This window comes from Uloborus diversus, chromosome 2, assembly GCF_026930045.1.
Source record: "Uloborus diversus isolate 005 chromosome 2, Udiv.v.3.1, whole genome shotgun sequence".
Classification (NCBI taxonomy): Eukaryota; Metazoa; Arthropoda; class Arachnida; order Araneae; family Uloboridae; genus Uloborus; species Uloborus diversus.
In genome coordinates, this window is record NC_072732.1 from 44,392,630 (window position 1) to 44,409,240 (window position 16,611).

A 16,611-nucleotide genomic window follows, 5' to 3' on the forward strand; every position below is an offset into this window, starting at 1 on the left:
AGAGACCCATCTGTACAGCATCTTGCAGTATATCTTGAAAACGGTCAACGAATATATTTTTCCGAATATATTTTCAACGAAAAGCACTTGAATCACCAAAAACAACCCTGATTTTTTTTTTACACTGTCTAAAACCTAATGTGTTTGGCCCGATTCTCAAAAATAAAATTATTTACCAATGTTCCACGCTATTTTACATGCACTGCAAAAAATCCAAACTCTCACTGATTATTTCCGTGGAACATGTTGGGATTTCACAGGTCATCAACAATATTATTGGGAAATTAAGTATCTTCGTCAAAACGTTTCCTGAATTGCTACAAACGTTATGAATGCAGACTTCTCACTGTTGGAAAAATGTTTTAGCTCCCAGTTTAAAGATTAACTGAGCGCATTTATTAAGTGTATCGGCTTTAAGTCAATTACGTTCCGTTTGCATTGACTAAAAGCTCTCAGAGGGAGTGAATGAGCCTTTGGACTTCGCAGCTTTGCAAGAATCGCAGGCGAGATAGACCTGCGGTGCTTAAAGCAAAGTCTGACAAACGATTCGCCATGCTTGCGGCATTATTGGTGGAGCTTATTTGGGAAAGTAGAGAGGTGTCAAGCTTTTGTATTAAACTTACTTACGGTTTTCTCTGAAGGTCCAGCGACACGACTGGCTTTTAGCCAGGGAGATAACTGAATTCTTCAAAAAGATTCCAGGATAATTTCAGGAAGATTAATGAATTTTAGTGAAGAACTGACTTCACTACAGTCGTCGTGGTCCGTCCAGATTGAAGTAACTCCCAATGAGAGGAAGTGAGTCTCTGGATTCCGTAACTTTCCAAGAGTAACAAGAAAGTGGAATAGTTTGCGCATGCTTGCAAGTTTATCTTAGCAGTGGCCATGGTAGCAAAAATGCTTTTGGTACTTTCTTGGTGAGTCGAAAAATATGACAAGCTATTACTTTTAATCTTACTTCGGTTCTCTCTAAAGGTTTCATAGAAATGATTGTCTGGAATCGGAGTGGTTTCGGAATTCTTCAGAAAGACTTCAGGATAATTTTAGGAAGGTTTCTCACTTTTAGTGGGATACGTTACTGTCAGAAATTGGGCCCATTCGCTGCCCATTATTTTTCAAGACGTTTCTTAATTGTTTTTACACTGTTGAATCAAAAAAAAAAAAAAAAATCATTCATGCCACGCAAACAAAGAACACAACATTCATCAATCTCGGCCATAACTAAAAATAAAGCCTAGACATTGGGATCAAAACTCCATCCAAAACAAAACTGTGCAGCCAAAACAAAGTGAATGTTGTTTTTGCATTTGTTTTCGCTAAACATTCCCTAACAGACGGAAATATTTGCGAACCGTTAATTCTCGATTGTTTAACACATATCACGATGCATTTCGCGAATTGTAATTATTGGTAGAACACAATCATTGGCAGTTGCATTTTCTAATGTAGGTTTTGCATAACGAGAAGCAGTATTCGTCAACGGTTTAACATAATTTTGACGACGTAATATCCAACACAATCATCATTTCTGTGGGGAAGCTACATAAATTTTATGCTTGAAGATGTACTCCATAGAGTTAAACAATTACACCGATGTTCAAATCAAGATTTTACACCAGAGATGTAAAATGAAGCTTTAGTGTTGATTGGAGATTTATGCATTTCAATTTCAAATTTGTTGTTTAGTCATTATGGTGTGATATCACATGATTGATTGGTTACTGTTGACTTAGTTAACACTGATTTACAACGAGAAAAAACAGTGCAACGACGCTGTCTTAGCTTCAATTATTGTGAAGAATGAGCCATTACTGAAAGCTGAAAAAAAATCATAATCAGATTGTGCTGACCGTTGAAGCTGAACAAGGCTATACAGTTGTCGATAAAAACAAAGCCGTAAACATTCCAACTGAATTTTTAAATTCTCTGGATATAGCAGGAATGCCACTAGACGGTTTCCTGATGAAAATCGGTTCACCAATTATTCTTTTTCACAACCCAACCTAGGTTATGCAACGGTACCCGTTTCTTCATCAAAATTTCAACAATTTTGACGGAAAAGTTTAAAGGAGAAATTTTTGTGTTGCAAATATTCCATTTATGGCGTCATAATTTTCAAACACATTTCAAAGGCTTCAATTTCAGATTTGTTTGGCTTTTGAAGGGACCATAAATAGATCTCAAGACAATCAATGTCTACTTTCGGTTTGGACTTGAAACATACATGTTTCTCTTTTGGGCAACTACAGGGTGTCCTGAAAAAGACTGTTTTCAAAAATTCATAATAATAAAATAGTTAATGATAAAAAAAAAAAATTGCAGAAAATTCATGTGATGGGCCGCAAGTTTAATACCCCTAAGTTCCAATATTTAGTTCAAGAATTTTCCAGTACATGGCGCAGCAGATCTAAGACAGTAAATCAAAGAAAGACAGAAAATTACATCATAGTTTTTTGAAAAATGTTTGTAATAAATAAAATTTCGCAACAATATTTTCAAAATGCCTGCCGCCGGCTGCAACCACATGTCGCAATTGGAGGAAAAAGTCGGTGAATTTCAATAATTACTTTTAGAGGCTTACTATCTGCAGCGCCATCTATTGAAAAACTTTTGAACTAAACTTTGGAGCTTTGGTGGGACGAAACTTACGGCCCATCACATGAATTTTCTGCAAAAATTATTTTTTTTTTTTATCATTAACTATATTCCTGTTATAAATATTTGAAAACAGACAGTCTTTTTCAGGACACCCTGTATCTATTGCCTACTCTTGATTGGGAAAGTTATCATACCTATTCGTGTTAGCAAAAGACAGAAAATAGAAACAATAGATTGAAGTCAATGTTATCTACCTCATTTATAAAATTTCATTTTTATATGTTTTTAATTTAGTTAATGTATTTTGAAAAAAAGTTATTCCCTTTAGGGAAATCTGAGATGAATAAAATGTAGTGTACATTCTAAAAGTTTATTTTGGTTTACGCTTATATTCTACATTCCGATATTTTACAATCAGTTTCGATATTTACTATCACTTTCAAGTTATTTTGCTTTTATTTTTGATTGAGGTCATTCTTGCAAAATTTACTAAGCGTAGGTATAGTGCTTTTACCATTGAAAATTTAGTTAGTACTTACTAAAGTTAAGTACTTAATTCAGCCTAACACATCATTGTCAATCTCATATGTTTTAAAATTGGCTATAATATTTTAAGCTTTACTAAAAATATTAATTAGATTCTATCAAAATATTGTGCAAAATAATATTTTAATCTAACTATTTCTCGCCACAGCAACGCGTGGCTGGGTCAGCTAGTATATATATAATATACTGTATAGAGTAATTCCGGGAGAGATGCACCACCGTGTGAGGTGGACCATTCAGAAATTTCGTTAATGCACCTCTCAATAGCTGGGACAACTATCTCAGTCAAATACGAAAAGAAATTTTGTATGGCGTGCTGCTGTTTGCTTCTAAAAAAACATAATATATTGTCTGCTAAAAACCGTTGTTTCTTTTGGAAGTCAAATATTTTTTTTTATGGTAATAATTATACAATCTAAGCTTTTGCATGAAATGTAATCTATCTGCTTTTAGTGCTGTAATTTCTGGGTACATGTCGGCTACTTAATAACCCAAAATAGCGACGTGAAATCCACAGTGAAGGGTTAGTGGTAGAGGGGATTGTACTTTTCACCCGGACAATCGAGAGAGATGGATCGCGTCTAGACTTGAGTGATGGACCCTATACAAACTTGAATTTTAAAATACTCATTTTCAAAGAACTGAATTTAAAATACTAAAGGCAGTATTTTTCTGCTTTCAGAATGTGCCAACTACTGTTATTGGAAAAGGTTCTTCCACACGCGGAGAATGGACTGAAGCTAATTTAAAGAATGCTGTTTAAAGCCGTCGATGAAAAAATATGGGTGTGAATGAAGCAGCAAAAACTTTCAGCGTTCCTAAAACTATAATTTAAAGATAAGAATTAAAACTCATAACTTTACCAATGGTGCTGTAGGATCGTCATCGGTACTGAGATGTGGCAAAATTGTTTCACACATACAAAAACTACAGAATCTGTGTTTTTCACCTTCTAGAGATTCTTTCAGGTACATGGCTAACGAATCAGCAAAAAGGCAGGTTATTACAGGTTACAGAAATAACTCTAACAACTTAAATTTTATTCATGTTAAAACTCAAACAGTAACACATGTTAGCTTAATATTAAGTAATTTACTTGCAAGTATGTTCATTTGACTTTCATGCAGTGAAAATAAACACTCATAAATATAATCATGTACAAATATTTCATAATTTTATTATGGTTCGTCTCTCCATTTCAAATGGTTCACATCACCCGGACTACTTAGGGTGAAAGGGACCGCTGGCTAAAAGTTTTAAAAAATCATAATAGGAATTCCTTTAAAGATATGACCTTCTACATTGCGATTTTTATAAGAAACATCATACACTATGTGTACAAACAATGAAATATAAAATATATGTAAGTGTACAGCTTTTAGAGAACGAAGAAAAAACATGGTCCATCTCTCCCGGAATTTCTTTAACCACTTTATTTGAACGAAATGGCCTTCTATTTTTCTAAACAGTATTTTCTTGGTTATTTTCGAAAATTCGAATAATGTGAAAATTCGAATTACCTATGGTCCGAGGTAGTTCGGATTTTTGATGTTCTACGGTAACAGCAATGATGTGTCTATAAATAAATTCTCTGCACGTGACTTAAATCATCTCTCTAACAATTGTGGTTCCCATCTTTCTAGCTGTGCAGCTACCAGTTTTGTAAACGAAGTGTATGAGGTCGACTAACTACTAAACATACAAATAAAAATTATGATGGCACATAAACGTGTGTGTGATGTGAATAGGGAGATGCACAGGGGGAAGAAGGGACACCGGTTGGCACCGGCCCGAGATTTTTAGAATGATGTATGAAATATATGTAGGGACGTAGAGTAAACAATGGGGAAGAGGTCCGTAAAAATCATTTTTGAAGGGCGTCAAAATTTCTGTGTACGCCCCTGGATGCGTACATATGTAAGTAATTGGCAAGAGATAATGTGCAAGAAGTATTAATTATAACCAAAAGGAAAAAAAGATCGGTCTGGGTGATTTTTAAAAATATTTCAGAGGGAATATCCCTACGAGTCTCCCAACTTGCTCCAAATGTTCATGCATTTGAATTTTGCATCTCCCTAGATCCTCAGAAGAGTTTTAATGGCTAATATAGTACTCCCTCCCCCCCCAAATAAAAATAATAGCTGTGAAACTGTCAAAAACTGAAAAAAAAAAAAAAAAAAAAAAATTGAATTGAGCCATTTCTAGAAAGCGGGATGTGATGGGGGAGGGGGGGGGGAAACGACGGTCATATTTGGGTTCAGATGATTATTTTACATAAAAATCAACAGGAATTGTGTCAGGAGCATTTTGAAGGATTTTTTTTTTTTCTTTGCCGCGCAGTGTAATTATAGCTATGAAACTTGAAAAATAAGTAAATAAATAAACATATTTGAAAACTTGCTTTAAAAAAAAAATATGTCCCAACATGTTCTATGGTTTGAATTGCCCACTTTGTTACACACATTTCGAAAATAAGATAAACACTTGCATTGAATCTGGCAATATTTGAAAGAAGTCTGAGCAGTTTAACTTATGTGCTTAGCTAGCTTAATTTGAATTCCATGGTCACATACAAAGGGGAATCTTACTTCCTTTTACAAAAAAGGAAGTATTGAATTCGCGAAAAAATTTTCACTCAAAAATCGGCCTTAATTTCCATTTTGCTCACCCCCAAATGAATGTTGAGTTTTTTTTCAACCTGACCACACGTGGATATGTGCCTAGGAACGTACAGGCACCCGAAATATCCATTTTGACGATTCCCGAGTTAATTACAACGAGTTTTCTCGTGACGTCTGTATGTACGTATGCATGTGCGTATGTGTGTATGTGTGTATGCGTGTATGTATGTCGCATAACTCAGGAACGGAATATCCTAGAAAGTTGAAATTTGGTACATAGACTCCTATGGGGTCTAGTTGTGCACCTTCCTTTTTGCTTGCATTCGTATACTTCAAAGGGGGTCTTTTGCTTCTTTTGGGGAGAAATCATTGTTAATTTCGATGTAAACTCACGTGGTGTTATAATTTGGTGGACACTTGGCGATATATCGCCAGTCTTTTGGTCGCCAAGTTCTGTCACCAACTTGGTGACAAATTTGGCGATTTTTTTATATTTTTATTTTTTTAAAATCTGGTTTCAATTTGGCCACTGTTAGTGATATTTAGAGAGTAAACTATTGAATCATATTAAAACTGCCAATAATGAGAAAATGACCTTAAATTGGAGTAAAAGGAAGTCATGTGATGCACACATCAGCTTGTTTTTCCGACAGTTTGATTATTATTTTTTATATTATGCGCGAAAAATAATCATGTTTAGTACGCTGATAATTCTCATACTTGGATATCCTCTTTTAAAGATCTCCTAATTTGTAATTATCACAATATGACTTTAACGTTTTCTTTAGAATTTCTTCATGTATTCACATACGATGGTCTCCTTATGTATTAAATCCAGTAAATAAAACGAGCTGATGTGAGCATCACATGACTTCCTTTTACTCCAATTTAATGTCATTTTCTCATTATTGGCAGTTTTAATGTGATTCAATAGTTTACTCTCTAAATATCACCAACAGTGGTCAAATTGAAACCAGATTTAAATAATAATAATAATAATAATAAATAGCCAAATTTGTCGCCAAGTTGGCGACAAAACTTGGCGATCAAAAGACTCGCGATATATCGCCAAGTGACCGCCAAATTATAACACTACTTGAGTTTACATCGAAATTAACAATGATTTCCCCCCAAAAAGGGGCAAAAGACCGCCTTTGGAGCATCCGAATGCAACCAAAAAGGCAGGTGTACAATTAGACCCCACTAGGAGTCTAAGTACCAAATTTCAACTTTCTAGGACATTCCGTTCTTGAGTTATGCGACATACATACACACATACGCACATACATACGTACATACAGACGTCACGAGAAAACTCGTTGTAATTAACTCGGGGATCATCAAAATGGATATTTCGGGTGTCTGTACGTTCCTAGGCATATATCCACGTGTGGTCGGATTGAAAAATAAACTCAACATTCATTCGGGGGTGAGCAAAATGAAAATTAAAGCAGATTTGAGTGAAATTTTTTTCGCTAATACAATACTTCCTTTTTTGTAAAAGGAAGTAAAAAACCATAAAGAATAAAAAAAGTAATCAGATAAATAAGGGTGGTTAGGGAAGGAGAAAGTTACGAACTAATTATTACAGAAGTTTCGCGATTTCACTGGATATTCACAATTTGTGGACTTTTGGACTCCATCACATAGTTGCTGGCTTAATATCAATGGTTCAAAAAAAGTTTCCTCTGATAAGATTTTGAAATTTCACTTTTATCTTGTTCTAACATTTTTTCCCGATATAGTTCTTTTTTGTGTTTCAAAATATACTAATTTTAGGTTTGGCTCAGATATAGGTTACAAGTTTAGACTTCACGTGCAGATTAATATATTAAATAGCTAATCTATAAGTACCTATAATCAACTTAAATGTCACTCTCTGCGTATGTTTGCTATCTACAGAAGACCGCACCAAATGCGGCACTAATTTAAGTTAGAGGATGAGATTATGTGTATCCGAGTTATTTTTTAAAATTAAATTTCACTTTTTTGTAGTCAAATTATAAGCCGCTTTTTCACATAAATTCAATAACATCTAGACGAAAAAAACCTTGCACATTTAAAATTGATACTTTTCGGTAGCCCAGATTTTGTTGCTTGGAATGAAATCTCTATTAAGATTCAAGCTTTACGTGAACAGAGGTAATAATAGTTTTTTACAAAAATCAACTCCAAGGATCATTTTTATCCTAAGCTTACTTGACGGACAGTTCCAAAAGATTTCAAGGGGAAAAAAAACACAAAAATATACAAGGAATTAATTTTTACATGTAAAAAAAAATATCGGTTGTTGTGTTGTCATGTTTCTTTGTTCTTATCCTCACTTTGCGTGTGATTATTTAATAGTACATGCCTTCTTGCTTTTTAAACTCGAAATTATATAAGTAAACTTTTTTCGTTTTCAAATTTTTGCAGTTGCTATTAGTTTCTGCAAGCAATGCTTGCTTTTTTTTTTTAGCCGAAACTATAAAACGGCTAGAAGCGCGGAAGTTCTTTTGGCGTGTTGTCGAGTTTGTAAAATTAGGCATACAACAGACAACATTGACTTTTGTTACTTTTTTTAATTTCTAGATACAAAAGTAAAGTCAAGGCCTCACTTTCAACCTCTCCAAGACATAGCGCCCATTCCGATTGACGTACAATATTTAATGAGACTTTACTAAACTTGAGAGATAAATCATTGCAGTTTGGTGATGCAGCTGCGCAGATTGCCGGTTCATCTTTGGGAGTCAAGATTCTGTTTCTGTGTCAATATTTCGTATTTAGCTCACCAAGTGTGGATGTGCATTTTTTGAAACTTTCTTACATATACGTTTCAAGTGTTTCAGGGGCTTTGTGATTCATCTTCCGAGTCCTCAAAATATTTATTCAAATATTTTTATTTTCAAAGAGGGTTTTTTAAACTTTTGGTTAATAAATGTCAGTTCTTTAATTTTCATCAAGTGAATTGAGGGGAAAAAATACGTCCCTTATACGGAGGGGGAGGGGGGAATCATATACAGCTGCTTGCAACTTTGCGCAAGCAACTGAATTATTCTTAACAACTAAGTTCAGTTGTCAAAGTAAAATTTTCAGATTTTCCTTTTCCCTTTAACGAAACTATAAACAAGCATATTCTTTAAACCTTTATTTCTAAATAAAAATGTTCCAAAATTGATTAAGTATTTCCAAACAAGAAAAGCTGATAAGAATAACTTTTTTTAATTTCCATAAACTTCTGTGGACTATCTCTGATTAGCGTATCATATCTTATCAAGAACAAAAGAGCACGCAACAAAGTTATAAAATACTCAAATTTCACGAAACGGTAAACAATCTTACCAAACATATGTGAGCTGACGAATGATAGAAGCTTTTAGCTTTTAACTGAAAATGTTGTCTTACGCAGAAGAAAAAATAAATGTCATAAATGTTTTACGAGCAGTACTTCTTCTTTTCGTAGTGTATGCTGTAATACGCTATTACTGGATTAGAAATCAATTCTTGAAGTTGGTGAGAAATTTACCAACTTATAAGCTGAGGTTTTATCATGTCTTAGGTCATTATCACTTCATGCTCCCTTATAGGATCTTCAGGGGCCAAGTGTCTCCGGATGTATGTAAGTATAATAACAATTAATGTTAGAGAAAATATTCCAAGCAGGTAGTAATTGCCAATTAATTTCGGCGTACTTTTTCACATGCTTCGGTTTGTATCATTTATTTACAATTCTTATGTGGTTCACTTTCCATGCTATTGGTCCTAGTAATGTTGTGCCACATAATAACATTTAAGAAATTCTTTTGCATTTAATATTGGAGACTCGTATTTTGGAATTTGCAATTGTGGTCCAGGGTTCTGACCAGCGCTGGTCAGTCGGTGGTTTTTCGAGATGCAAAAAACTGTCAGCGCCCATATCGTATGATTATGCGACATGTAAAAGATCCTTTGGGGTATTCGTTTGGTTTTTAATTCCCTCGGCAAAGTTAAATCCCTGGTGCAGTTTCGCATCAGAGTCTAGGTGCCTCCATCTGGTGGGAAACAGGCCGTCAAAACTATGTGTACCATTGACATCCACACCTTAATTGTGGCACATGAAAGACTGTATGCCGTATCGGGGAATCGCACTAGGTCTGCAAAAGGCTAAATAGCCTAACGTAACTCCATTAAAAAGAAAAATATGTATATATGAATGAAGCTACACTTACAGGTAGTCGTAAGAGAAAGTAACGTTATGACACTCAGCAAGCGACGTAGGGTAATTTCGCTCATTCAAATATGTATCTCTTAACAGAACAGCATTGGAAACCTGATATCGGTACCCCCATATAACAAACGTCATTTCAAGTGTCTATTAAGGATATAGTCATTGTCGAAAAGGAACGGTTTTTGGGTCCTCACGTTATTCGTTTACAGTTGCTTTATAATACATTTCTGCAACATATTTCTGAAAGGTAAGCGTATGCTCCTATTTTAAAATTTTAATTTGCTCATTACGTCTATAAGAAATCTACATTTAGCTGTACGATCATGGTGGTCGATCAATACGTTTGATGTGATTCGTTTGATGTGATCATGGTGTTCGTTATTCGTTGCAAACAATCCGGTTTGCTGGCAGAAATGGACGTATCTATTAGTTTTTAGGGATGTCGGAATTTACAGATGTATGTTAGCTTCTAAATTAAGCAGTCTCATTCAAATGAGAGGAATACGACCATAGACTAATAATAAGAGTAGACCGAGCTTTCTCATTCTTGCTGATAAAGAAAATTGGTTCATAGATGTATCATGTGACTAGTGGAAGGGCTTGGCGAAGACTTTGGCAGCATGGTTGCTAGATGGCAGCATTATCTATAGTTTGGCACTCGACATGTATTTTAAGACAATGTGTTTTCATTAAAAAAAACTTCCAGGTGCAGAGATTGAACTGTTTTTCTTTTAGTTATGCATTATTTTGACATTAGTAATAGTTTTTGATCAGTTTTCGGTAACTTTTATTTCATTTGGAGCTGTCAGCGTTGGCGTGAACGAAATGGCGTAAACGTTTTGCGTTAACGCAAAAATGTACTAATCGGTATCTTAAATTGAAACTGTAGGTAAAAATCTTACCGTTTGCTGATTCCTCTTGGTCGCTTGCATCTTTTATTGCTTAGAAAGTTATTGAAATTGACTAAAGAAAATGCACAATACTATCTAAACGAAAAACTCACTATATTAACAAAATATTTACAACTTAGAATAACAAATTTACAAATCGGACTCCATAAAAGATCATTCTTCCGTGTTCCATCAATTCTATTTATTTTATTTCGCGCTGGCGTTGATCGTCTGCTACGATTAACGCCCGCTGTTGCTAGGATATCCACCAGTCACATGGTTTGGTTTATGAGCAGCAAAAGGGTTGCCATAGCTCGGTCTACTCTTATTATTAGTCTATGGATACGACCATCAAATTTATACTTTCCCCCCTCATTCAGATAGTCTCGTCTTTAGTGGACGTTTGCCCATCCGTGGTTGGACTGTATGTGGAAAGTGGCAATGCCCATTTAATTCGGCCGAGTATTTTCTGGCCGATATCAGCGCCATAAAGATTTACGTGAGCAGTCGGCGTACCCATAAAATTATTTCATTTTGCATCTGTATTGCTAAGAAATGTTTTGGACTACCCCCCTCCCCCTCAAAAAAAAAAAAAAAAAAAAAGATGTCGTTGAATGAGGTGAGTTTGTGACAGGGGATGAGATCGTGCTAAATATGAATCTGTAACTATGAGAGAGAGGGTACTGTTTATATAATAGATAAAACGTTTGAAACGTGCTGCACCCTGCCTTATCGTTCGCATTACTTAATTTAACCTATCTGTATTAGTATTGGTTCATATGATGTGGTGCAATCCCACCCCAGCTGTCACAAACTTACCCCATTAGACGGTAATAGGTAATTAATTTCACACTTTAAAAAACGTTTGTCTAAAGTCTTACAATTACTATTTTTCCAAAAAATTAACTATGTCAACAGACATTACGTATTTTTCATTTCATTTATTATTCATAATTATGTACGTCTTTTAGATGATTTTTTCATGTTCCTCTCCATGCATGTCGCTTTTGCCAAGGAGCCAATGCTATTTGCTTGGCAGTTTTGTTATCCGGCTATCTCCGTTTACAGAGCTGATTCTGTGGAGGTAAGAGTACTTCCGGACTTAATATCTAAAAATAGCTAATGCTTACATTCTCTTTCTAAAAAAGTGTGTCAATTGAATTTTAATTCCGTATCGATTACTATAAACAACATTTTATTTATCATAATTTCGTAAGTCAAATCAAAACAGATAAATACATATACACGGTTGGGATAAACTCTGCAATGCTAGATTTCTTGCTTTGGAGTGCATAAAAAAACTAAATTTAACTAAATCTCTACTACACATGGTTTATGAGAAAAATGCGGGAGTAAAGTATGACGTCAGATCCGGCGAGGAAAAAAAAATTTTTCTGCATGAGTTACCAAAGATGGTTAAAATATCATTCGCTTATGTCCTCATGTAGAGGAATGCATGAGCTCTGTGGAATGGTTGATAGAAATAGTTTTTTTCTTCTACTGGATATTGTGTCATAAGATAAATGAATACCTTTGTGCTGAAAAGTAAAATAAGAAATAACAACGTCAGAAAGCACAAATTGCAGATTACTGCAGACACGTGTATCGGCGTTACAAGGAACGCCTTTTTCAATGCAAAAGAAATGAGCTTATGGATGAAAAGACATACGACATCATACTTTTCTCCGGTATTTTTCTTGAAAACTTTGGATAGTATAAATGTAGCTCTTTAGAGATTTTTGCTGTACACAAAGCGAAGATTCTAATGTTGCAGAGTTTGTCCTCCCTTGATTGGACAAAAGTGCAGATTGAACCGAAGCCACGCTTAAAGTTAATTCCAGTGTAGTCAAAAGTTGTGTTCAGAGCATCGGGTAGAGAGAAATACAAAGTATGCTTCAAAAGTTTTAAGACTGATCTCAGAACTAGAAATTTATTGGACATTTAGGTATAGCGGACTAAAGTTCTTCAAAATATGATCCTTTAGCATCAACGCAGTGCTGCCAGCGCGTTTTTCATTGTTCGTCTCGGGCGACATGCTGTCAAGGATTCTCGTCAAAGCTTGCTGGATGGCGTCGATTCGCATCCCTTTTAAGCCTGTCTTGATTGGGAAGAGGAAAAGCCACTTGGAGCCAAGTCGGGACTGTAGGGTCGCTGCGGCAGTGTTGTCACGTTGAACTTGATCAAAACTTCGCCGGCTGCGCGCGACGTGTGAGCCTGCGCGTTGTCGTGGTGGATAATCCAATCGCCCTTGTAAGCCGGACGGACCCGATTCCTCAAGCAGGGGAGCACCCCAGCGTGCTGCTCCATTTTCGTATCTCCCACTTTTCGACCGAGGTCAATGACACGCATTCACGCCGCAAGCGATGCGCATTCTCCAGAGCTCCGAAGCTAACTGCCGCAGCTTCCGTTCGTTCACCAACCCCCCCCCCCCCCACTATTTCCTCAGTCCTCTTTCCACGCCAGTCCGTGTGTGCCACCCTTCTCAGAAAAAAAAATCAGTCTTGAAACTTTTGAATCATACCCTGTAAAATATTTTCACCGACTTTTGCCGTTACATCGCTTTCTGTTAATTACTTCCTATTTTGGGCTACCGTAAAGGACTTAACCATTTCTCATTTAAAATAAACTTTTATTATTTATAAATAATTGTCATTTTCTTCTACAGACCACGAAGTTGCTTCAATAAGTGTGAAATTGCTTTAATTAAACAAATATGCCTTGTTTAAATAAAGCTATTTCATACTTTTCGAAGCAATTTCATAGTTCGTAATTTTGTAAAATTCAATTTTTTTTGTTTTAAATTCGCTCTACAAATCTATTTTTCTGTACATAAAATCTTCCAAACGGCAAATAAAATAAATTTCGCATAGCTCTGTTTCGAATCTCAACATTATTAAATAAAATAAAATAAAAACAAAATGAAATAAAAAATTTAAATTAAAAACAAATCAATCAAAAATTTAAATAAATAAAGAATAAAATCCCCCCCCCCATTTTGATAGCGCAACTTGCGTCAATAATCCCCCTCTCTGGACACCCCTGAAGATGTGTAGTTCAGAACTTGAAATAATATTCTGTCTTTTTTGCATTAGACGTTTCGCTTAGCATTGCATTTGGTGTGAATTTTCTTACAATGTGTAGGCTATAATTTATTTTCTATGTTCTAAATGTTATATTTTTGTTCAAGTTTCAGTATTTTTCTTTAGCGCTTTAATTACTCTTGTCAAATTAAAATATTGCACCATACATATCTTACAAAAAGGACATTAACAAATATCAGATCACATTAAATATTAAATCATAATGCATAACACAATCATAAAACTAATTTCCTATGCAATAAGAGATTTGCATAATTGTTGTATTAAACGAAACATATTGTCAAAAATAAATTGCAATATTAAAGACACAAATAATTCTTAGCGAATAAAATTAAAATGTATTACATGATCTAAATGAATCAGCTAAATTTTTTCGTGAAATAATCTTCTAAAAATGAATATGATTCAAGGAAGCATTATTTATAGCTACATTCAATAAGCTTTTAACGTTTAATTGCATTCCAAAAAAAGTAAGCAAAAATAAGATCCAGTTGCAGAAAAACTGAAAGCAATACGCAATACAAAGCTGAAAATACGAAATGATTTTCAAGATGTAAAAATAAATGCATTTTGCTCTCCTAAACAAAGAATAATTTCGTTTTAAGTAGCACACATGAGTTACATCATAATGCTACTTCTTGTGACTTAGTTCACGGAACTCGATGGCGCTCGTGCAGCGATACTAAAGGGTGTTTTTTAGAGGTATAGAACTTTAAGTTGGCAACACTGTTTAATATGTGTGCCATTTTGATAGCTGTCACTGGTTTTGTGTTCAGTTCGGTTTGCCATTTCATCATGAATAGACAACAAGGCAGTGCAACATGCCACACAACGCGTGTCACAATTGATTTATTGAAAGAAACGTTCGGTGAACTAATAATTCCTCGTAATGGATTCGTGAATTGGCCTGCAAGATCATGCGATTTAACACCGCTAGACTACTTTTTGTAGGGCTATTAGGAGTCTCTGGTCTGCACCGATAAGCCACAGACGATTGACGCCTCGAAAGTGAACATTCGCCACCTAATTACTGATATACAGCCTCTATTGCTGCAAAAAGTGAGAAAATTGGACTTTCCAATTGGACTTTCTCCGAGCCAGCCGAGGTGGCCGTATGCCAGAAATAATATTTAAATAAAAATGGCAAAGAATCATTTTTCGAATAAAGCAACATTCATGGCAATTAACAACATTTAACTGTGTTTTATTTGAACCTTAAGTTCTCTACTTCTAAAAAAACACCCTTTACAAAATATCTTCAGAGAATCCTCTCTGTTCTATAGATACTCTGTGGATGGGACCATTCTCTGTAATATGTAATAACCAATACTTTATTCAACTAGTTAATTGATTTTTCAGTTATTGAAGTTCATATTTCTCATCGAATATGTATAATATAAATGCCATTTTCAAGGAAAGATGCTCATTAAGCTTTAGGTTGAGTAATGTCTCTATAAAGAAATTGATTTAAGCAGCATTTATTTCAAAGCTTCTTATTTCAAGGTAATAAAATAAAGTTAAATTTCTTATTTTCATGAAACAATAACATAAATGTTGTGTATTTTGTGTCAGGATATCATTTGGTTGATACTGGGTCATTCCACCGGTCACGTGCGTGACAAAAATACGCTTAAATTTCATTAACAGTTCGTCACATCTCTTAATATTTTAATGAAACAGGGGTAAGCATTTATTTTAATCTTTACATTTGATACAAAGATACTCGTGACACAATTATATTTTTATTAAACAATTTTGTTCTTTGAAATAATATTTATTTACATGCGTCACATGCAGGACATCCAAAGTCAACCTCTGGTAACTTGCTTTTGAATAAGCTAATATTTTTGCTCTATTAATACGGCAATGACGCAACAAATTGTAGATTTTGAAAGCTATGATTCCAACGTAAAGGGAACATGTCTCATTAGTTTAGAAATAATTATTTAAACCACATAAAAAATACCCCACAGTTTCAAAAAAAAAAAAAGAATTTTGACATCTTGAATTCAAATTATATTTTTCGCGATCGCGAGTGTGTGTGTGTTTGTTGGTGAAAATGTGTGTGTAGGCACGCGTATGTCTGTAGGCCAGTGTGAGCAGCGTGTGTGTAGGCGTATGCGCGTGTGTGTGCAGTGGTGTGTGTTTGTGTGCAGGCGTGTGTGTGTGTGTAGGCGTGTGCGTGTGTGTGTAGGCGTGTGCGTGTGAGTGTAGGCGTGTGTATGCGTAGACGTGTGTGTGTGCAGGCGTGTGTGTGTGTGCACTTACGCACCCTGGAGACGGTGCTCGCTGGAGCAGCAGCATCGGGAAGGCACAAATAATTCTTAGCGAATAAAATTAAAATGTATTACATGATCTAAATGAATCAGCTAAATTTTTTCGTGAAATAATCTTCGAAAAATGAATATGATTCAAGGAAGCATTATTTATAGCTACATTCAATAAGCTTTTAACGTTTAATTGCATTCCAAAAAAAGTAAGCAAAAATAAGATCCAGTTGCAGAAAAACTGAAAGCAATACGCAATACGCATCGGGAAGGAACGGTGGAGGTGGAGTCTCCAAAAATTAAAGGACGGACGTCTAAACGATCAAGTGAGAACGATAAGCACTTCGTAATTGCTTAAAAAAAAAGGAAGGAGAAGAAGAGAAAGATGTTAAGAAAATGTCA

At 35.0% G+C, this 16,611-nt stretch overlaps 1 protein-coding gene across 1 annotated transcript in view; it reads left to right on the forward strand.

Annotated features, from left to right (window-relative positions):
- Nucleotides 1-9,101: 9,101 nt before the first annotated feature.
- The window catches only part of LOC129216283 (uncharacterized), a 107,257-nt gene continuing 99,747 nt past the window's right edge, over nt 9,102-16,611 (forward strand). Inside the window, exons 1-2 of the mRNA XM_054850493.1 lie at nt 9,102-9,363; nt 11,813-11,925. Of these exons, the coding sequence (XP_054706468.1) occupies nt 9,138-9,363; nt 11,813-11,925 (339 nt within the window). The 5' untranslated portion in view covers nt 9,102-9,137. The remainder of the gene's footprint in view (nt 9,364-11,812; nt 11,926-16,611) is intronic.